We start from the raw sequence: 24,072 nt of genomic DNA, 5'->3' as shown, positions 1-24,072 counted from the left end.
TGCAGTGATAAGAATCGAGGGCTTTGAAAAAGAAGCAGCAATCGAGAAAGGAGTGAGGCAAGGCTGCAGTTTGTCCCCTCTCCTTTTCAATGTTTACATAGAACAGGCAGTAAAGGAAATCAAAGAGAAATTTGGAAAGGGAATCACAGTCCAAGGAGAGGAAATCAAAACCTTGAGATTTGCCGATGATATTGTTATTTTATCTGAGACTGTAGAAGATCTCGAGAAGTTGCTGAATGGTATGGATGAAGTTTTAGGTAAGGAGTACAAGATGAAAATAAATAAGTCCAAAACAAAAGTAATGGAATGCAGTCGAACGAAGGCAGGTGATGTAGGAAATGTTAGATTAGGAAATGAAGTCTTAAAGGAAGTAGATGAATATTGTTACTTGGGTAGTAAAATAACCAACGATGGCAGAAGTAAGGAGGACATAAAATGCAGACTAACACAAGCCAGGAAGAATTTTCTTAAGAAAAGAAATTTGCTCACTTCAAACATTGATATCGGAATTAGAAAGATGTTTTTGAAGACTTTTGTGTGGAGCGTGGCATTGTATGGAAGTGAAACATGGACGATAACTAGCTCAGAAAGAAAGAGAATAGAAGCTTTTGAAATGTGATGTTACAGAAGAATGCTGAAGGTGAGATGGATAGATCGAATCACGAATGAAGAGATACTGAATCGAATTGGTGAGAGGAGATCGATTTGGCTAAATTTGACGAAAAGAAGAGATAGAATGATAGGACACATCTTAAGACACCCAGGACTTGTTCAGTTGGTTTTTGAAGGAAGTGTAGGTGGCAAGAACGGTAGGGGTAGACCAAGGTATGAATATGACAAACAGATTAGAGCAGATGTAGGATGCAATAGTTACGTAGAAATGAAAAGGTTAGCACAGGATAGGGTGGCATGGAGAGCTGTATCAAACCAGTCTATGGACTGATGACTCAACAACAACAGACTTTCTTTTCTTCATTATGTTTTAACACATTCTTAGCATCAATTATGTAAAAAAAAAATAACCTTCTCTTTACTCAAGATGGCTCAAACGAGTTGAAACATGTATGACTATTATTACTCCATTTAATGATGGAGATGTGTATGTACTGAATAGGAGGACATATTAATTTTCCTTTGTAAAGTGAAAACCGTCAATACGGAATGGTTCTAATATATTGTAATGTCTGTCTGTCTGTCTGTCTGTCTGTCTGTCTGTCTGTCTGTCTGTCTGTCTGTCTGTCTGTCTGTCTGTCCGTCCGTCTGTCTGTCTGTCTGTCTGTCTGTCTGTCTGTCTGGTTTTCTATACATACATACATACATACATACATACATACATACATACATACATACATACATACATACATACATACATACATACATACATACATACATACATACATACATACATACATACATACATACATACATATATATATATCATTATAAACCATTATGCCTTTCAGCGTTCAGTCTGCAAGCTTCTGTGAATTTACTAAACGCCACCACAATCCTCTATTTGCAACTAGTGGTGTGGCCTCATTTATTTCTATACCTCTTACCTTTAAATCATTAGAAAATGAATCTAACCATCATTGTCTTGATCTCCCTCTACTTCTCTTACCCTCCATAACAGAGTCCACTATTCTCCTAGGTAACCTATCCTCCTCCATTCGCCTCACATGACTCCACCACCGAAGCCAGTTTATGCATACAGCTTCATCCATTGAGTTTTCATAACTTAGCCTTTATCTCCTCATTCTGAGTACCCTCCTGCCATTGATCCCACCTGTTTATATGAGCAATCACTCTTGCATTCTCACTACTTTCATGTCTGTTACTTCTAACTTATGAATAAGATATCCTGAGTCCACCCAATTTTCGCTCCCATAAAGCAAAATTGGTCTGAAAACAGACCGATGTAAAGAGTTTCACCCGGGAGCTGACTTCCTTCTTACAGAACACTGTTGATCGCAACTGCAAGGTCATTCCATTAGCTGTACTACACCTTGATTCAATTCACGTACTATATTACCACCCTGGGAGAATACACAACCTAAATACTTAAAATTACCTACCTGTTCCAGCTTTGTATTACCAATCTGACATTCAATTCTATTGAATTTCTTACCTACTGGTTAGCTATCTGTTTGTATATTCCTAAAAGTGGAAAACTGCTGGACTTATTTCAGCCAAACTATGTATTTGGATTCTACTCACTCAAGATTGTGTTATCAGGTGCATATGATGTCATGGTTATCACATGGAGTTGGTATTTATAGGAAGATTATTCTCAAATATTTTCGTTAACATGAGGTCTATCAAAAGACTGTATACAACAAACCTTTAAGAATATGTTATTTCCGTTCCTTTATGCCATGTATGTACGAAGGCATTTTTTTTTTTTCTTTTTCAACATCTGGTAAAGAACCATACAAACTGTGGGAACTGTTCGCGCATGGAAGGTGACTGCACGAGTCCTCCCCTCTACCCGTGGTCACAGCCAAATTCCTCATACCAGTGTGACCCGAGGTATTGGCACGGAAACATGGCCGCTACTATTGACGCTCCCGCCAAATGTGAGATGCGTAGTGTGGTACGTTTCCTTCAAGCAGAAGGGAATATGCAGCTGACATTCATCGACGAATGAGTCGAGTATACGGTCCAAATGTTATGAGTGATGGTGTTGTGCGTGAATGGCGCAGGAAGTTCAAAGAAGGCCGGACTGATGTTCACGATGAAGGCGGGCAAGGACGCAAGTCTGTCGCTACAGATGACATTGTTCACAAAATTGACCAAGAGGTTCACAAGAACCGAAGGTTTACCGTAAGCGAGTTGTGTGAGAAATTTCCTGCAGTTTCAAGGTCATCTGTTTACAAGATCCTAACAGAACACCTGCACTACAGGAAATTGTGCGCCTGATGGGTTCTAAAGATGTTGTCTGATGACCATAAAAGTCACCGTATGACAGCAGGGTTGACGCTTCTTACCCGTTATGAGGCTGAAGGTGGCGATTTATTGAAGAATATTGTGACAGGCGATGAGACCTGGGTTTCGTACATCACCACCAAAACAAAACAACAATCACATCAATGGATGCACACGCACTTACCAAACAAACCGAAGAAGTTTAAGCAAACCTTCAACGAAAGGAAGATGATGGCTACAGTCTTTTGGGACCAAAAAGGTGTGTTGCTTGTTGAGTTCATGGAACGGGGGGTCTACGATCAATGCAGCTGTTTATTGCCAGACTTTACGACGACTGCGGAGGGCCATACAGAACAAACGATGAGGCATGCTGACGTCTGGAATCCTCTTCATTCATGACAAAACATGCCCTCACAGTGCTCGTGTCACCCAACAACTTCTGCAGGAGGAATTTCGGTGGGACGTTTTTGACCACCCACCGTACAGTCCCGATTTAATGCCGAGTGACTTCCATCTCTTCCTGGAACTGAAAAAGTGGCTGGGAGGGCAGAGGTTCCAGGAGGATGAAAATCTTCAAACCAATGTTCAGGCCTATCTGAACTCACTGGTGGCAGCATACTGTGCAGAGAGGATCGAAAAGCTTGTCCACAGGTATGACAAATGCCTCAACCTTCATGGTGATTATGTTGAAAAGTAACCACATTTGTACCTAATAATTGGTACTAAATTCATTTGGATATGTACAATTGTCTTTCATTTATGACCCTCCGGAAGTTGAAAAAAAACTGCCCCCATATTTATCATATGATGGATAATAACGCAGATGATTACAAAAATTGAACTTTTAGCCCAAGTTGGACATGTCATGTATGTCACTTTGAGGTGGGCAACAGGAAAAACTAAAGAGCCATTTTACTCTTTACGATAGGACAGATGTATCAATAACACATCAGATGTAAGGCTTTTCAGGTGTTTGCTCTATTAACCAGCGTTTCGTCTTAGGTCTGACACTAGACTCGTCAGAGTGGGATGTGTCAGACCCTACCCACTGACGCTGGGTGTATGCAGGTGAGTTTATCTCTGACCACTGACATTGATACGTCTGAATGGAAAATTCTAAATTCCCATGGAGGGAATTAGATATTTTTCTGATAAGCTCACCTGCATACACCCAGCGTCAGTGGGTAGGGTCTGACACATCCCACTCTGACGAGTCTAGTGTCAGACCTAAGACGAAACGCTGGTTAATAGAGCAAACGCCTGAAAAGCCTTACATCTGATATGTTTTTGACATGCTCTATTGGTGAAAAATATCTAATTCCCTCCATGGGAATTTAGAATTTTCCATTCAGACATATCAATGTCAGTGGTCAGAGATACAATATGCAAACCTAGAACCATGGAGAATTTTGCACAACTTCGGACCAGGAACTGTACCATACAATAAATTCATAAGTCGTTATCAGTCTCTCTCGACTTTGTTCAGCTTCATCATATTTCACGTTACTACAATGCACATTCGTAAGAAAATATAATTTTAACAAGTTGTATTACACATGTGAATAGGGCCATGTTAGTTTGCATAAATTCCTGAAGGTAACATTGTAACTGTTCGCTCTCCTAGGCTTCACACTTGAGGAGAGGAAAGTTAATAGCTGAGGACACATGAATATAAATATAAACTATATGTGGCTTGCCCGCAAATTGCCACGCAAATAGAATCAATTATCACTCCATGGTTTCCCATTTCTCTTTGTATTGTTTGGGTGCCAACTTTACAGTTTTAAACAAAACTGTACAGCAAAATTTATATTTAATAGCATAAAGACTTATACTTAAATCTTGTAGGATTTTAAATAATTAACCATTAAGTATCGCTTTGAGAAAGAAAACGCAATATCTGGTCAAATGAATTTATTAAACAAAACAAAATTAGATGAGTTGGAAAAGTACCTTTTAGCTTGGAGGGAATTAAGAATTTAATGTTACTGTAATTTACTGTTGCTTGCATTGTCTAATTGTGGCTCACCAATTGTAGCTTCCATTGAGGTCGTCTGTATTCCGTGGTTACTCGTTCCCCTTTTCTCATTGCAGACTAGCTCCATGGACATCCTTCCTTCCTTCTGCAATATGGTTTGGGCTATCTGACTAGCACTCTCTAATTGCCTAGTCTTTAAATTAGACATTGGCCCTATGCTTGTGAAAATTGATCACCGTTGATCATATGAGGAGAAAATTCAGTGTTGTGAATTTTTCCATGTTATCAGAAATCTTAATCCAACTTAGCTATTCTCCTGATATAATACAGACTTGTATCAAGTGCTGTGAACTTGAACTAACATAGTTCTTTGTCCAGAATAATTATAGAATATATCACAAGCCATATGCTTGTTTCATCTCACCCTGATCCGACAAAATCACAGCAGCTACATACTGTATCTCGAAGCAACAACTCACTATCCCGAAAATAATAACTGTGTCTCAAAGCGACCACTCACTGTCTCAAAAAAAATTTTAGTTGTATCTTTAGGATTGCTCCTCTCAAGATAATATACCCGAGCTCTCCCCACTCTTGGTAACTGCTCCATACCAAACCTCTTTACAACAAAGCATCTGATTCGTAGATCTCATATCATATCTTTCCTCTCTTCATTCTTCACCTGTAACCAGTAGGCGTGTTGATGATGTAGTCACGTAGCTTGAGCTAGCCTCGCACGCGGTTCGCTGTATAATACATTGCTCATGAGTTAAAACCTGTGAGTCATTCCAATTTCCCAAGCGTCAAGAATAACTTTTCCATGTACACAATATGAGATGAAATGATACAAACTCAGACTCAATATATTGACCATATTTACAGTATATAATGAATTCCTATCTTATAATTTAAATAATAAATGATGTTCTAATATATACAATATGATTCCAAAAGCTTTATTTACAATTGATTGAAGTTAACTTAATATCTCTTTATGAATAATTGCCGATGGCGGATAATCTTGATATCGAGTGATATCGCATAATAGGACTGTACAATAAATTAGTATGGCTGGAGAAGCCTGGATGGTTACAACATGTAATCCACAGAAAATTTTCATGTGAAGAATGGGTACAAATGCTAGTTTACAATGTGTTTATACTTATTCCTACAAGTAGACAATTATTATCTGTCACCGAGCAGTGTGGCTGTGCATGTTAACGTGCTACAGCTATGAAGCTGAGCTCTGCATTTGGGAGACATGTGGGTTCAAACCCCACTGTCAGCTCTCCTGAGAATCGTTTTCTTTGGTTTCCTTCCTATTTTCACTTCCTGGCAAATGCCAGGACATATCCTATACATAGGCCACAGCCGATTCCTTCCACCCCGCTACCAATTTCATTCAACATCATTCATTTCATATTAGCTCCTCAACTTGATGTCATCAGGAAGGGCATCCGGTCATAATAACATGCCATACGATTTCATCTCGCCTCATCCTCGACCCTGCATCTGCATACATACAGTTATTGTATGCCCTAAAAGTATTCAACAAACTAAACATGTAATATAAAAATAGGGTAGATGTTCACTCTCTGAAGTTATATTTTACAATGGTTTATAGTAATTATAGCATGTGCCTAGGTCTAATGATAGAATGCCTGCCCCTCACCTGGAGGCCCCAGGTTTAACTCCCACCCACATCAGGGATTTTTACCTGGACCTGAGTGTCTACCCACTCAACCTATGTGATTACAATAGAGAAGCTATCTGACAGTCCGATGGCAAACCATGTCTAGAAAACCAAGAATAACAGCTGAGAGGATTCATGACATTGAGAATGCATCACCTCGTAATCTGCAGGCCTTCAGGTTGAGCAGCAGTCACTTGGTAGGCCAAGGCACACTAGGGCTGTAGCACCATGAGTTTGTTTGTTTGTTTGTTTGTTTGTTTGTTTGTTTGTTTATTATGGTAACTATAACCATGGCAGAGTACTCACCAGTGCTATACAGCAGTTAATAATGCTGTTCGTGTGTTGCTTCTGACTAAATATGTCCATCTTTGAGCAGTTATCAGATAGCAGATATCTTAGATTCTGGAGGTCAAATGGACTGTAACGTGATTGACCTGTCTAAAGCATTTGATAGGGTGGATCATGGGAGACTACTGGCAAAAATGAGTGCAATTGGACTAGACAAAAGAGTGACTGAATGGGTTGCTATATTTCTAGAAAATAGATCTCAGAGAATTAGAGTAGGCAAAGCTTTATCTGACCCTGTAATAATTAAGAGGGGAATTCCTCAAGGCAGTATTATTGGACCTTTATGTTTTCTTATATATATAAATGATATGAGTAAAGAAGTGGAATCGGAGGTAAGGCTTTTTGCGGATGATGTTATTCTCTATAGAGTGATAAATAAGTTACAAGATTGTGAGCAACTGCAACGTGACCTCAAAAATGTTGTGAGATGGACAGCAGGCAATGGTATGTTGATAAACGGGGTTAAAAGTCAGGTTGTGAGTTTCACAAATAGGAAAAGTCCTCTCAGTTTTAATTACTGCGTTGATGGGGTGAAAGTTCCTTTTGGGGATCATTATAAGTATCTAGGTGTTAATATAAGGAAAGATCTTAATTGGGGTAATCACATAAATGAGATTGTAAATAAAGGGTACAGATCTCTGCACATGGTTATGAGGGTGTTTAGGAGTTGTAGTAAGGATGTAAAGGAGAATGCATATAAGTCTCTGGTAAGACCCCAACTAGAGTATGGTTCCAGTGTATGGGACCCTCACCAGGATTACCTGATTCAAGAACTGGAAAAAATCCAAAGAAAAGCAGCTCGATTTGTTCTGGGTGATTTCCGACAAAAGAGTAGCATTACAAAAATGTTGCAATGTTTGGGTTGGGAAGAATTGAGAGAAAGAAGAAGAGCTGTTCGACTAAGTGGTATGTTCCGAGCTGTCAGCGGAGAGATGGCGTGGAATGACATTAGTAGACGAATAAGTTTGAATGGCGTTCATAAAAGTAGGAAAGATCACAATATGAAGATAAAGTTGGAATTCAAGAGGACAAACTGGGGCAAATATTCATTTATAGGAAGGGGAGTTAGGGATTGGAATAACTTACCAAGGGAGATGTTCAATAAATTTCCAATTTCTTTGAAATCATTTAGGAAAAGGCTAGGAAAGCAACAGATAGGGAATCTGCCACCTGGGCGGCTGCCCTAAATGCAGATCAGTATTGATTGATTGATTGATTGATTGATTGATTGATTGATTGATTGATTGATTGATTGATTGATTGATTGATTGATTGATTGATTGATTGATTGATTGATTGATTGATTGATTGATTGATTGATTGAGGATTGGATCTTGTTACTGTAGTTCCATTTTGTCACACAGTAATATATGTGCTGAGTTCTGAGACCAAAAATGGAATAACAATACCAACAGTTCAAACTTGAGATAAAAATTATAAAAGTCACATTTAAATCAGTTTAATATATAACATATAAATATATGCAACATGGTGATGAGACCCCCAAACCCAGTCAAAACTTAACCTCATCTGAGGATAACGGTGCATGCTTGGAGATCTTAAGCAGGTATTATTCACCCTTCTTTCTTGAAATAGAGTGTAACCATTAATTCAGAGAAGTACACCAAATGCATCAGGAGTAGTGTGTTAGGGTGCTTAGGTTGGTCATAGAAATGGAGTTATAAGTTGTACTTCTTTGTGACAATGGGCAAACACATACAGTATGTTTAAAACAGCTATATAATTTGCACAGTGAGACTCTTCCTCATGCGATGAAAAGTGTATTTGAAGAGTTTCTTTCATCCAAATAGTCAAGTGCCCTGCCTGTTTTGATTATTAATAGTATGTTCTCACAAAATCCATGTTGTTTGAAGTCAGGAAGTGCACTGCATCTAATGGTGCCTGTTTTGATTAATAATAGTAAGTTGTCACAAAATTCATTACTACCAAACTGGATATTTCATGTGCAACAACTTGATGAGGGTTATTCCAGGACTTTTTCCATTTGTTTACGAAAATACTGCAATAGAATTGTAATTAAAGAACATAAATAAATGTTAAACAAATTCAGTTAAATGTATACACACTCCTACTACTGCAGACTCCACAATAGCACTGGTTATAAGACAGCACTAGGGTGCAGGAATGATAACTGAGATGATTCAGCCCTTATGTGAAGCATGAAATACAATATAAGCTCTAATATTAGGGATGTACAAAAGGACTGGCCGACAATAACAGTGATAAAATTGTTATGTAAAACTATTCATTGAAACTTACCCAGTTGTTTGGAGGATCAGGGCAGTCATCATCATCATCGTCATCATCATCGTCGTCGTCATCGTCATCACCATCATTATTTTTGCTTCTTTTCTTCCTCTTGTCATCATCATCATCGTCATCATCGTTACCATTTCCATTTTTATCACCACTTGGTTTGGGATCTCTCCAAATATAATAATCAGTATAGGGATCCACTCTCTTCACTGACTGCTTAAACCATTTATGCTTGTCACTCGTGTGGTTCGGCACAAAATCAAGAATGACCTTGATACCTAATGGAACAAAATTAAAACATTTATGTATATCTAAGAGTACAAGGTCTCATTTTCCTCCTATTCAATAATACAAGTGAATTTAAATTATTATACAAATTTAGTGATGAATATTTACATTATTGCAACTTTGGTTTATTTGTTTATTTAGAAAATGAGTTTGTTATTTTATGTAACAGTAGTGAGATTTGCCATGTTTTTATTGTGCTCAACGCTGCCTGCTGGCTATGGTCGTTAAGGTACTGAAGTCTATATGATCTGACACCATGGTTAGCTAGTTCAAGTCCTGTTGGTCGAAAAAAGGTCACCATCAGAATGTTGACTGGTAGGGTAGGAAAGGTGATGGTATACAAATTCTAATCACTAGACTGCATGCCATAAGCTAGATTAAATTCCAAACCTCTCCACAGTGTTCATATAGAGTGAGGGCACATGACGCTTATGATTGTGATTCGTCCATCAGACAGGTGCGTAAAGCTTTGAACAGATCCTTGGTGTTATTCGACAGGAGAAGGCTACATGCCGACACCGGTCGGGTTTCACCCTCTCCCTACCTCAATATCATCATCATTCCACATCCAGATGTGCAGGTTGCATGTGGACATCAAATAGAATGACATGCACCAGATGAGCCAGTCATGTCCTCGGATGCTCCTGGTACTGAAAGCCATATTATAAATAAATAAATAATACTGTACTGTTCTCTGTGTCACAATCCTTTGTAAAAAGAATGCAAAATTTTTATCAATTGTTTTCAAAATGTTTTAATGGAATGCTTGGAAGTGGTAGTCTTTAGCATTGCCTGACTATGAACAAAATTCAAAGTTCACTCTTGGAGGTTATGATTTTGTAGAGACTTGAGAAATTGAATAGGATATGGCAGCATGTAAGTGGAACATTGCCTATTTTACATCAAAGGTAAACCATTAAAATAATAGATGTAAATTCAAGATGTAATTAAATTTGACATTTTGATTTGAATATTCAAATTTTCTTTTAATTATATCAACCAAATTAAATTTTTCATATACTGAAATCAAAACTGTACCTAATTTTCTAATGGCAAATCCTTGGATTCAGACCACGAACCCTCTGATATTCCAGTTGAGTTTCACTATGTTATTCAGATCACGGTAGGCCCAATATAAATTTGCCACCTAAGAATTTTAATCCTGTGAAGAGCAGCAAGGTATCTAGTCATGGTCTGTATTAAGCTGGCACTGGGCATATGGTGAGAGAATCCCTCATTCCTTGATTTTGTCATGTCGCACTGTGCAATGGTTTTGTGCACATGTTTGTCCTAGGTATTCCATGTTCATTATTTTCTGTATAATTCTGCAACTGTTGCTCGTTGGACATTATTTTTGTTTGCAGTGCATTATTGTAATCCTTAAAGTTCAGTGATGTTTTCCCATATCTTGTGCCTTGTTACATAAATATTTCTGGCATTGTTGAATACTATAAATAAATGAATATTTGTGAATATATTGAATGATGGGTGACAAAACTGTATGGAAAGTGTTACAATGTATAGATGAAATGAAAAAGGAGATGAACAGGAAGGAAGAAGCGGGTGAAGATTCAGTAGGTGACATTTGCAGTGAAAATGTTGAAGAAAATAGCAAAAGTATGTTTTTAGGAATTGAAATGAAACCTGTTGTTACAAATTCTGATCGACTGGTATAAAATAGACCCCTGTACACAGAGAAAGATGGAGTTAACCACATGGGATGGGCACTGCAAAAACACGACACATAAAACTAGGCATAGGAATCTCATGAGATATCTACCAGGTGCCAGAGGACAATCGCAAAATGTCAATTCAGCAATGGAAGAATGGCATTTATTTTCCCCTGAAGACACAAAAAAAAACCCAAATTGTACATTTTACCAATCTCAAAGTGGCAGAAATGTGCAAAAGAATCACATGTGAAAGAGATGTTTATAATACTGATTAAACAAGGTAGTATACCCTACATTTATAACTGAAATATTGTAAAGCTACAATAATTCTTAAAAAAATAAATACAGAAAGCTTTAATTTAACCAATTAAATCTAAAACTGTACTAGGAAGATGATTTTCTTCATTTATTTCATAGGTGAGAGAAAATCTCACAATGCACTTGCTTCTGTTTCTGGTAACCTTGCACCCTGTGCTGGGTTAATATAGTGATTTGTTTTTATTGAATATTTACTTTTGTTATTTTCCACTGCTTCTCTGTGGTTGAGACAATAGCATCTAAGGAGAATTTTCTTAGGCCTTGTGCTCAAATGCATGGGCATGGCTTGAAGTAGCAGGTATAGGAACTGCTACAGATGTTGTATAGTGAAACATCCAGTAACTTACTTGTATTGCTCTATTACATACTTTGTAATTTGGTTGGAAGGTAGAAATTTGAAGTACTTTCCTGAAACAGATGCTTTAAATGAATGAATGTATGTATTTCTTTGCTACTATGAACTGTTAAATCATAAGTTAACAGATGAATTATGAAACTCCTGTAATTCAAAATAAATTCTCCTTCTTTTTTGTCAATCATCCGATTTGAGTATCATGAAATTTGGACTATCTTTTAATCTTACTTGTAATCATGTGTCATAGAGTTATATTTTATGCCATTCTAATGCACTATTGTAACAGAGCTTTTGCAATGTGCTTAATTAGGACGATTTATCTTGTTGGAGGTCTTCCACAGTCTCTGTAGCCTTCAACCATCCCTTGCAGGATGAATGATTCAAATCCATCCTACCCAGTGGCGTATGCTGGTATCAAGACGTGGGCTACCACTAGACTTAGGTTATCCCTTTTCGATAGTTGGTTTAGGGAACGTCAAGCCTTAAGCGTTTTTAACTGCAGCCAATAGCCAACGGAGAAGCCTGCTGTGTAGTCAAGGCTGTTTCACAAGCTACTGCCCTGGCCTCTGCTACTGCCAATACTCAACACCTGATCAATCGAGTTGGTAGCCTAAGGTTTAGCAAAATTGAAGTCCAGCTTTGAGGCTAAATGGACAGAATGCTTGCCTTTGGTCCGACGGCCCCAGTTCAATTTTCAGAATCAACCCTCTCATACTGTTAATTCCCCTGGCTTGGGGACTGGTTTTTATGACATCTTCACCATTCATTTTATCCTCATTGGGTCACCACCAAGCCTATACAGATGCCATGCACCACCATCATCATCATTATTATTAACATCATCATAATTGTTAAATAACAATGTTGAATTTTACAGTGGTTGTACCCGTTGTTCACTGGTTAATAATCTTCCTTGGAAGATCAGTGGTGGTGTCCGAACCATGATCACGGGTTTGATTCCAACCGACAAAAGAGAACACTAAACCTGAAAGATTGCATTTCATTTTAGCAGATCTACCTATAAAAATAAAACTATATTACTCCTACAACAGCAGGCCTGCAGTGTCTTCCTACAAGAATGTAGATGTAAATGGGAGTGAAATACCACCACTCCATTATCTTCTTCTTCTTCTTCTTCTTCTTCTTCTTCTTCTTCTTCTTCTTCTTCTTCTTTTATGACCACATAGGATCACTTTAGTCAGTCCGTCGTTCAGGTCTCTTTGAAGGGATTGTTTGGGCTTTGCGGTCCTCCTAGTACTTCTTCAGACGCTCCGATCTTCGTGCCCTTTCCTCAGTTGAAAATGTGCATGTTGTTGGTTTGTTTTGTGTAAGGGTAAAGCGGAGGTTTGTATTCTTGAGTTTTGTATTCAATTTTATCTTATTTGTGGTGTCTTCTGTTGTAAGGCCTATTTCCTTCAGATCCTCTCTTACTTCTCTGATCCATTTACATCCTGTTGTGGTATTTTTTGAGACGAGATTGTGTTGTACTACCTAGTTGTTTCAGAAGTCTTGAATCCTGCATCCTCATGATATGTCCAAAGAATTCCAGTCTCCTCTAACGCATAGTATCTGTAATAGGTTCCAGCTCTTTGTACACGACTTTGTTAGGTATTAACCGCCACTGTCCATCTTTCTGGTATTTTTTGTTGAGGCAGGTTCTTCCAACCCTCCTTTCAATTTTCTGAAGTCTGTCAGTCTTTGATTGTTTATTCAGGTAAAAGAGTGTTTCTGCTGCATATGTAGCTTCCGGTTTTATAACTGTGTTGTAGTGTTTTATTTTTGTATTTATTGATAGACATTTCTTTTTGTAGATATCCCATGTTAATTTTTGTGCTTTAGCTAATCTATTTGATCTTATTTGGATTGAGATTTTTCATTTAGGTTATGTGTTATTACTTCTCCAAGATATTTAAATTGAGTCACTATTTTGATTTTATTTCCATTTATGGTGACTTCTTTTAGCTGTGTTGGTTTTCGGGGCATAATTTCTGTTTTTTCAAATTATATTTTGAGGCCAATTTTATTTGCAATGTTTTGAAGTTCTGATATCTGGGTTTTTGCTTCTTTTATGTCCACTGCTAGTAATGCTAAATCGTCAACAAAACCCAGGCAATTTGTTTTGATTTTTCGGCCAAACTTTATTTTGGGGGGACATTTCCTGAACCATTCCCTGATTACCATTTCTAGAGCACAGTTAAATAATAGTGGTGAGAGCCCATCTCCCTGCCCGTAGGTCAGTTTTAATTTCAAATGTCTCTGATGTTTCACCCCTAAACTTCACTTTTGATTTGGTGTTGGTGAGAGTCAATTTTATCATGTTTATTAATTTGGGGTGTAGTCCAAGGTGTCTTAAAATTTTAAACAGAGATTCTCTATGGATGCAATCATAAGCTTTCTTGAAATCTACAAATGTTATCACCATATCTCTGTTTCTTCTCCTTTTATAGTCCATTATCAACTTAAGACTCGTGATCTGATTAGGACAGCTCCTCCAGTGTCTGAAACCTCCTTGATATTCTCCTAGTTCTTTCTAAAGTTGTAAACTTATCCTATTTAGGATGATTATTAAAAATATTTTGTATGTTATGTCTAGGAGCGAGATTCCCCTGTAGTTATTAGGGTCGGTTTTGTCTCCTTTTTTGTGCAGTGGATGAATGAGGGCTGTTGTCCAGTGTTCTGGTAGTTCTTCTTTAATTCAGATAGAGACAAGTTGTTGATGGAGGGCAACTTCCGCTGATGTTCCTGCATATTTCCAGATTTACGCAAAGGTCTGATCTTCTCCTGGCGCTTTGTAGTTTTTTAATTTATTCAGGGCTTGGTAGATTTCTTTTATTGTGGGGAGATTGATGTTCTCTGGTGATATTTTTATCGGTGTGTTGGTGTTCAAACGAAGGAGTTCTGTAGGTTCCTCACAATTTAAAAGCTTGTTGAAATATTTAGCCAGAATTTCTGCATTGCCTTTATTGTTATGGGCCAGCTTACCATCTTCATCCTTCATCAGTAGGGTCGAGGGTTCATATTTTTGGAGCTGCTTTCTGAAGTAATCCCTTGATTGAGTTTTATTGAATTGTTCTTCAATTAACTGCAAGGTGTCCTTATGATGTTGTCTTTTTATTCTTTTTAAGACTTGGGTAGTTTCTTTTCTCTGTTTTACTAGCTTTCGATAGGATATTTCTGTTTTTTGGGACTGATGTAATAGCCATGCCTAATGTCTTTTCTCCACTGTTTCATCACATTCACTGTTCCACCATTGGTGATTTTTACGTGGTTTAATTGGAGCCAGGTCTTCTGCAATTTGTTTAAGGTTGTGTACTAAGTCTTCAAGTTTACCTGTGACTTTTTATTTTTTCAGTTGCTTTCTGGTAATTTTTGTTGTTGATTAGCTGGGTAGGATCTATTTTTCTTTTAGTTTTAAGGGATTGCTTTTGTTGTCTACTCTGGGGAGTGAGTTTAATTTTAATTTTAACTATGTAGTGATCTGAACCTGTGTCTATTCCTCGGAGGACTTTGACGTTATAGATCTCTTTGTGGTGGTATTTGTCCATGCAGACGTGATCCAGTTGCCATTCTCCTTTAGTGTAGTCAGGGTGTTTCCATGTTTTGAGTTTTTGAGGTTTCCTCTTAAAACATGTAGATTTTGAGATTAAATTATGGTTTCTACACAGGTCAACTAGTCTCTCTCCATTTTTATTTTTTTCTAGTGTGCTGGCCATTTTCCAATGATGTCACGGTATTTTCTTTCTCTGCCTACTTGAGTGTTGAAGTCGCCTATTAATAATTTTATATGGTGTTTGGGGATGTTATCTATGGTCTGGTCCAATAGGTCCCAAAATTCTCCTGTTTCCTCCTGGTCTTTTGAGGAGTTGTTTTTATCATTAGTGGGAGCATGGGCATTTATTATAGTATAGATTTTATTAGATGCCTTTAAGGTGAGTGTTGAGAGTCATGGAGACTGTGATCTATATTATCTATATAATTAAGTCAAAAGGATGAGGTGAGGAAGTATATACAATGATTAACGCATGGTTGATAGTTAGCAGTGGCGATCTGACAGACTGAAGACTAGCACACCTATCCCCCCCAGTCCCCGCGCCTATAGGCATACAGCAGCAAGCTACATGAGGCGAGTCAAGGGGAATGGGACGAGAGTCTGAGCTGCAATATCAGTCTCCGAAGCCTTGTTCTCAGAAATACGTGCAACGTCTTTTCTCATTGCTTTCAAGGTTTGCAAATGGAACAATGTGTCAGATGCTTACAATATAATGTGCTTTAAATTTCCATCACTCGCACTTGAGGTTTGGGCTTCACTGATAGACTTGGTAGCCACTGTTCCTACCTGAAAAATATCTTGCAATAATTGCAAAGAATTATTCTTCGCATCACTGTGGAATTCAGGCTCATTTTAACCTGAAGCTCATCAGGTATTGACTGATTGGTTCTCTTGGTCATCCATGGAATTTTCAGTATCCACTCCCAGCAGAACATTTTGAGGGCATTAGTATAGTGAAGATCAATCTTTTTCAGTGCCCAACATTCAAATGTGTATAGGAAGATGGAGAACACCAGTCTATTGACCAGGCATATTTTGGTGCTGATGGTAATATCATGGCTCTTCCATATTCTTCTAAGCTGCACCATAGAAGTTTTGACAATAGCTACCATTTTTTACAGCAATATAGCCACCTGTGTTTGTAATAAGTGACCCTAGACATACAAATTGGTCCACTTCAAGTCATTGAAATGTTTCATATTTTCAAATTGGTTTGACCTGTTGATCATTATCATCTTGGTCTTTTCTCCACAAATATGTAAATCCATTTCATTGCTTACCTTTTCAACTCTACGAAGCAGGCTGAACATTAAAACTTCAGAGGAAGTTATTAATGTTGTGTCATCAGCAGACCTCACATTGTTAATAATTTTTCCACCTATTTTGATACCACCCTGCCAGTTTTTTATTGCTTTTAGAATTATCTATATTTGTTGAATAAAGTAAGGCTCAGTTCACAGCCTTGATGGACACCTTTTCCTACCTTGAAAGGATCACTCATTTTATTAAGTTGATCAGTTGGAATGTGGTTCCCATTTCAGTGGGTATCATCCACATTTGATGCCACTGCACACAATCAAATGCTTTCTTATAATCAATGAAGCAGATGAATGCCTGATCACTGAATTCTCTGCATTCTTCAATGATTTGTTAGATATACTGTATAGAATTTGTTCAAGTGTTCCTCTTCCTGCCTGCCTGCCCTGATGATATTTGTGGCAGAAGGTTTCTTTGATTCTCTTTAGGATGATGAGAGAGTTAGGTACTTTACTAGCACAGGATATTGAGGTTAGAGTTCTGTAGTTTTGACAATTGTCTTGAGATTCTTTAATGTAAATTGGAATGTAGACTGAATTTGTCCAATCAGACTGGCCATTCATTAGTTTACCAGTTTCCTTGACTGATTGTGTGCAAGATTTCTACTGCTGTATTATTAAGACTAGAGTTAATTTCTGCTACAATATTATCTTATCCTGCAGCTTAGAATGGTTTCAGCTTCTGAAGAGCTATTAGAACTTCATGTTTTAGTATTTTTGGATCATCTTTTGTATTCTGTGTTGGTGTTCCTGTACTTGTTCTGTCTTGATTTACAGCTTCCATTAATTTCTCACAATAGCACAGTAAGAGGAACAGTTAGTATTTCCAGTAGCGACTGTATGACAGTAGTGTGGAAGCAGTCCGGCACACTACAAGGTAGCACAACCAAGGAAGCTCCACTCTCACCATTGATAAATATCCTTGAACAGAATATTGTACTAGATCAATTTGAGATTGCTCTATCGATTGGGCACATAAAATTACACTTTAAACAACATTTAGTTTCCAGTTCGATTCTAAACAACATTTTTGTTTGACACTGTATGTTGCATATCGTACCTAATGAGCAGTCTTTGTTTGGGCTGACTTTACCTACACATTACAGAAATGAAATTGAAAATATCTTCCAAAACACCAGAGAAAAGACTCGTGAGACACTTGATATGAGAAAAATATTCCAGAACAATGGTATTTTCTGTGTTATTTTCATTCTATAAAGAACTTTTTTATTGTTACTTTTTAAATGAGTTAAGTTACATAGAAATGGTTGTTAGTTCAAATATAGCTTATGTACCTAATTTCTTTGCCTTCTTTACCAGTTCCTCAAAGTCATCCATGTCACCAAATACTGGATCTATTTCTCTATAATCTTCAACATCATATCCAAAATCTTCCATAGGAGATTTGTAAATAGGACCTAACCATATTGCTCCAACTCCAAGATCATCAAGGTAGCCCAGTTTACTGATGATACCTATAAGCAAACAAATATTAACAATTAAAATCCATGGAAAATAAATGACATTTCATAACTCTACAAAATATATATTTTTTAGGCAAAATCCAATATTTTTAATATGTTGGTGACTATGAAGTAAAATGTTACATTTCATTTTGAATCTTAATCAAATGTTAGTAACCTTACATCAAATTAGTAGGTATATTACTATATTGAAACTTCATTCATTCTCTGGTGAGAAAAGGTGTGGGAACTTCTTGTTTTTATTCATTCATTCATTTTCTACATCAGGGGCAGCTTTTCAGGTGAGGTGGGTGAAGTGCCCCTTCACCATTTATTTTTACTAGAATTAATTTTTTTAATTTATTTTTCTTATGACATCTTAGGTTTTACAGAAATAAAATGTTTCTTTGTACGGCGTTTGGAGTACCAAGAACTCGCATCACTTCGAACTCACGAAAGCGCTGGCTGTTGGCCACCCACAGTACGGCGCGTGAGCTTCAGTGAAGACGAGAGATTCAGCAGCTGGCTCTACCTCCCAAGTGCCGCTTGGCTTGGGCGGTTGCCATGACAACCGCGACGTCACCCGCGTACCTTCCTCATAGCGGAATGTGCAAGTGAAGTTGCCAGAATATCGGAATGTTTCGTCTTCCCTGCGTCATCCTGTGTGAAGTATGAGTACTCACGCATCGTGGTTCATTCGTAGTATTGTGGTGTTTTATTTAAACATGTATCCTGTTTATGACATAGTGTGTATTTTATTAGAAACACTATTTTCACGTTGGAGAAAAGAAGATCAGAATTTAAGTTCTATGTTTTGGTCGCCCTACTGAATCACTGCAAATTTGTGCTACAAAAGAAGTTGAACATTCCGGTAAATCTTACAATCTGAGTTTCAAATGATCGTAGTTGAAGGAATTTGCATGGTTGTGCTCCTCTCCAGCTCTAGAGAAGTTATTTTGTTGGCCCTGCTTGCATTTTAGCAATAAAAATAACATTTCGAATAAAGAAGGATTTTCAGCCCTTTTGAACATAACATGTTCTTTAGATAAGCACTCAGACACTGCAGGACATATAAAATGCCAGCTACCGAGCTCGATAGCTGCAGTCGCTTAAGTGCGGCCAGTATCCAGTAATCGGGAGATCGTGGGTTCGAGCCCCACTGTCGGCAGTCCTGAAGATGGTTTTCCGTGGTTTCCCATTTTCACACCAGGCAAATGCCGGGGCTGTACCTTAATTAAGGCCACGGCCGCTTCTTTCCACTTCCTAGGCCTTTCCCATCCCATCGTCGCCATAAGACATCTGTGTCGGTGCGACGTAAAGCAAATAACAAAAAAAAAATGCCAGCTGGATTTGAAGACTTTGGAAAGAAACCAAAATACGATCTCTGATGTCCTGAAGGAGAATTCTGGACTGTATATTGTACAGTTCAATGAAAATGTACGTTTAAATAGGCTTTTCCTTCAGTTGGTAATATAACTTTTTCAGTTCCTAGCATCAGTAAACAGCTGTGCGTCGTAAATGAAAACATGACAAAATGTCCAGCTCTTATCGAGGGTGCCGCACTTCTATAATTGTCAGTCTCCTGGTCAGATCTTATCTCTACTTTGCATTGTAGAGCAAAGGCAGCCACGTGGTTGCCGCGCTATGACGTTACCCAGCGCTCCGGTCTGTATACATTTTTGGTCACGTGCTGGACCCTCCACCAGTCACAGGTACGAGGTACGAGTACAAAACAACCAAAAGCAACACGTAGTTCCTAAATCTGTCGCTCAAAATAGAACGGGTTATAGCTCTTCACCATACAATTTCAGCCACGAGCTGCCACAGTTCTACATAAAACAGCCTGAAAGAGCAAGCATTCATGAGAGAGGCAATAGCTTATCATATTGGAGATTGTGTATTTCTTCATGTGTCTGTCCAGGGCTTTGAAACATTGATAGTGCAATGTTTATCACAGACACTGACAAATGACTCACATCAAGAAATACAGAATCTCTTCAAATTTATAATGTACCTTACAAATACTTAATATGTGCATCTTTGGTGAAATGGTCCTATATTGCAGTTCCTGCCACACAGTTCAACATCTGTAACGGTTCAAATCCCGTTACAAGATGATATCTGTATTTTATGATTTTATCTGTATTATTATTATTATTATTATTATTATTATTATTATTATTATTATTATTATTATTATTATTATTATTATTATTATTATTATGTCCTTATTATTATGTTATCTGTGATATTGTTACTATTATTGTAATTATCAGTCTTATTTAATTCGATTTTGCAATTGCCTGTTGCTTGCAAGATTGTACTTAGATGTATACATATATACGTATGTGTAGGATAACACTCAATACCTGTACAGTGAGAATTGTTGTATATATCAGAGATTGGAGGTGACGTTGGGACATTGTGCAAGATTAGTGGCGATTCTGCCAAGTCATCGCCAAGTCTTGGCTACGTCATCGTATTTATTTAGATATGCGCTCAGAAAGTCGACCGCCGCAGGGCTATTTCACCACTGTATGTAATATCTGTCGCGTAGGTGGGAGTATGTCATTGTTATTTCTGGAGATTACGTAGTTGTGTCAACCAACGTCTATATAAGGTGGGTGCACATTGTAGCGTCAGTCATTATTTATACGGATGCAGTACAGTGAAGAAGTCTACTAGATCAAGAGACCTTAGTTGGTCAGTGAACGAGTGTGAACGAGAGATGGAGCAGACTCAGTGAGCCATTAATTATTGGTCATTGAGAGAGTGAGACCAAATGGTTGGTCCGTCACTTAGTTGGAGACACGGACGTAAGGGCTTACCATGAAGTCAGAGAGGGCAACCCTGGACCTGCCAAGAGGTCATACCATATTGACTTACAAAGAAGTCCGATGATATGGAGAAGAAGCAGTTACAAGGATGTATCACCAAGTTAGGCGTGACACATCTACAATAAACACCAGAGCAATGGATTACGTCGTAATTACACTAAAAGTGTTGAAGGTACAGTCAAGTGAATCAGTGAGGGAAATATTTCGTATATATTGTTAAATGTCCGGTCAAGTAGAATTCAAATTCATGCCTAGTTTCTTTCAGTTGCAATGTCATAATTTCATATTCTCATCTGTTTTATCGCAACAAGACTCACTATTTTTTTTATATATTATTTAAAGAATATATATATTGTTCTATCAAACGAATTCATAGTTTCATTTCATTGACAATAAAATATCTTAACCTCAAAATTAATGGGGAAACCGAACGCCAATCTCCTTTTCCCAGAACTTATATGGTATGTTGTCAAAAGTAAGCTTATTACCCCACACCCTAGAGATAGTCAAGAGTCTCATTCTATTATTGCTGTACTGAGTGACAGCTGGCGCCCTTCAAATAACGTATGTGTAAGTAAGCAGGTAACAAGTAAGTGTGAGTACAAGGTTCGACGAGTGTGTATTTTATTTAATGAATATTAATTTTCATAATTTCCATTTTAAATGCAGATATTTCAGATTTTTCAAGTTAAATGCAGTTTTATATGTTTGTAAAGTTAGTCAGCAATTCAGGAACATGTTTACACATCGCACGGTCAACATTACTGAATGCATGGATGGTCTATTCTCCCAGTTCTGCTAAATCATGACGTAGGGGGCATGTACACATGATCTTTGATGTAACCCCTCAGGAAGAAATCATATGGGTTTAAGTTAGGTGACTGGAGGCCACGGAAGAAGAGGGAAGTCACCTTGAGTAGCATGTCCTATGCAACGCTCCGCAAGTTCAGCATTGAAACAATCATGAATGGCATGATGAAAATATTGCAAAATGAAATCCTTACTCTCTTCCTGTAATTGTGGTAGTAACCACTCTGTCAGCAGATACACTGTACTGGTAACAGCTCTTCCTACAAAGAAAAATGGTCCATAGATCATTGAAGTAGAAACTGCAAGAAGAAAAGTGCTCACTTCAGTGATATCATAGAAGTGTTCAACCATTATGTGAAGATCCTGCGTACCCCAAACGCCTACATGAGACGGTTCACAGTGTCAGACGAATGAAAAGTGGCCTCATCAATAAAAAGCAGTTTCTTGGTAAAACCAGTATCCTCTGGTTGCTTTAAAAAGTCTACTCAGAATTGCAAATGATGCTCATTATCTTGGGATTTCAGTGCCTACAACAGTTTCAGCTGGTATAGTTTTACTTGCAAACATTTGCCTAGAATAAGTTAGGAAGTTGAGTGAGACTTCTGTAATTCTTGTCTTGCACATTTGTGACTTCTTGAGGCTCTTGGCATATGCTTCTCTCACATATTTATCAGTCTCAGCTGATAGTTTTGGCCAGCCTGTTCATTTAGCATTGCTCAGGCAATTTTTTGAACCACAGATGAATTTTCTTCTCTGTAGTTGCTGCAGTATGATATTTCTCACAAAATCGCCATTCTACTATCACAGTCAATTTCATATTTAGCTAGTTCTAAAATGCAGTAAGCTTTCTTGTCACCAGTGTACACTATACTACCATGTTTGTTATTTTCATTGTCAATTGTCCTCTAGTAGCTAAATCTAGAAGCACGTCAGGGTGTCTATATCGATGCAATCTTGATGAGAGTCTGTATCCGTTTGAGTCATTTTGCAATGCCTGCCATATTCATTGCACTATTAATGTTTCAAACCCTGGTGGGATTCGTGAATAACCCTGTATAATATTAAAACAACATTTGGCAATAGCAACTTTAATTAATTTCAAAATAGTAACTTCAGATGGATTCTAAAACTGCTGTATTCTTTCATTATATTTTGATAACTACCACTTGTTCTGTATTTGACATTATTACTCTGTGCTGTTACAATGTAAATTGACTTGATATCAGTGGCAGCCACAGACTCTCAGGTTGGTGGGATGGCCACAGTACTTTTTTTCACACCTCTTTTTTGACAACTTTGACAGAAAAAAGAAGAGCAAATTCAAGTTTCTTTTACCTTAAATCACATTAATAACAATGTTTAAGGCTGCCCTTATTAGCTGATTTTGCCATTTGGATATACAATGATGGTTATATTTAAAGAATACCATCACTGAGAATCTGATGTGGAAATTACATATGCATCATGAAGGAAAGCATGAATACCAGGGAGCTTGTGTTCATTTTTCAATCATTATTACTATCCCTGTGAAACAAAACTTGTACGAATACAACATGTTGCCATCTGAGTACAGTAATAACTAGCAACACAAAAGATTTTCCGTCTTTGAGGGCACGCTTTCGTCCTACCTAAGAGTAGCTTGGCAGCTAGGGGAAGCAAATACCATACAGATTATCTCACAAGCCAGCATTTGTCAACAGACAGAGTGTTGCCTTACCCACACACAGCCACTCAAGCCTACTCATTTAAGTCTTTCACGTGAAAACAAACTAATTCACTGCTGCAAACCATCACAAAATGTGGGATGTAAGCCAAAGGCCCATGTTACTTAACCTTTGTGATTTGAATAAAAATTTCTGGTCTAAAATGTTACATTTTAATATAATTCTTTATTATTTTTCTTCTTCAAATGTAAATAATAGGGAAAACAAGGACATGAATTATTATTTAATTTTATTATATACCACCATGGAGATTTGGCTGGCCCATATTCGTAGAGGGGTTTGTGAGGACACCTTTACTGCCACGGACTCTGCCGAGCTTAAAGCCTCTTCCTGCATCCTTTATCCCTCTGAAACCATCCACCAGTGCACTTCCCCTTTACATCTCACCCCCCCCTCAACATCACTATATTTCGGAACGGAAACTTGAGAGTCCATAACACATTACCTGCAACCTGAAAACAATTACCAGTGAATTGCATGCTAAAAGTTAGTCATCTAAGTTTGATATTGCTGAACA

General features: G+C 37.7%; 1 protein-coding gene across 3 annotated transcripts in view; it reads right to left on the bottom strand.

The window, feature by feature from the left end:
• Positions 1 to 24,072, bottom strand: part of LOC136881711 (uncharacterized) — a 169,084-nt gene that overhangs the window by 82,145 nt on the left and 62,867 nt on the right. For all 3 annotated transcript variants that reach the window (XM_067154186.2, XM_068225091.1, XM_068225092.1), the window contains exons 3-4: positions 18,017 to 18,196; positions 9,225 to 9,499 (exon numbers count right to left, since the gene is read on the bottom strand). In XM_067154186.2, the coding sequence (XP_067010287.2) occupies positions 9,225 to 9,499; positions 18,017 to 18,196 (455 nt within the window). The remainder of the gene's footprint in view (positions 1 to 9,224; positions 9,500 to 18,016; positions 18,197 to 24,072) is intronic.

Source organism: Anabrus simplex, chromosome 1, assembly GCF_040414725.1.
Source record: "Anabrus simplex isolate iqAnaSimp1 chromosome 1, ASM4041472v1, whole genome shotgun sequence".
In the NCBI taxonomy this organism is placed as follows: Eukaryota; Metazoa; Arthropoda; class Insecta; order Orthoptera; family Tettigoniidae; genus Anabrus; species Anabrus simplex.
This window is presented reverse-complemented; position numbering and strand designations above follow the sequence as displayed.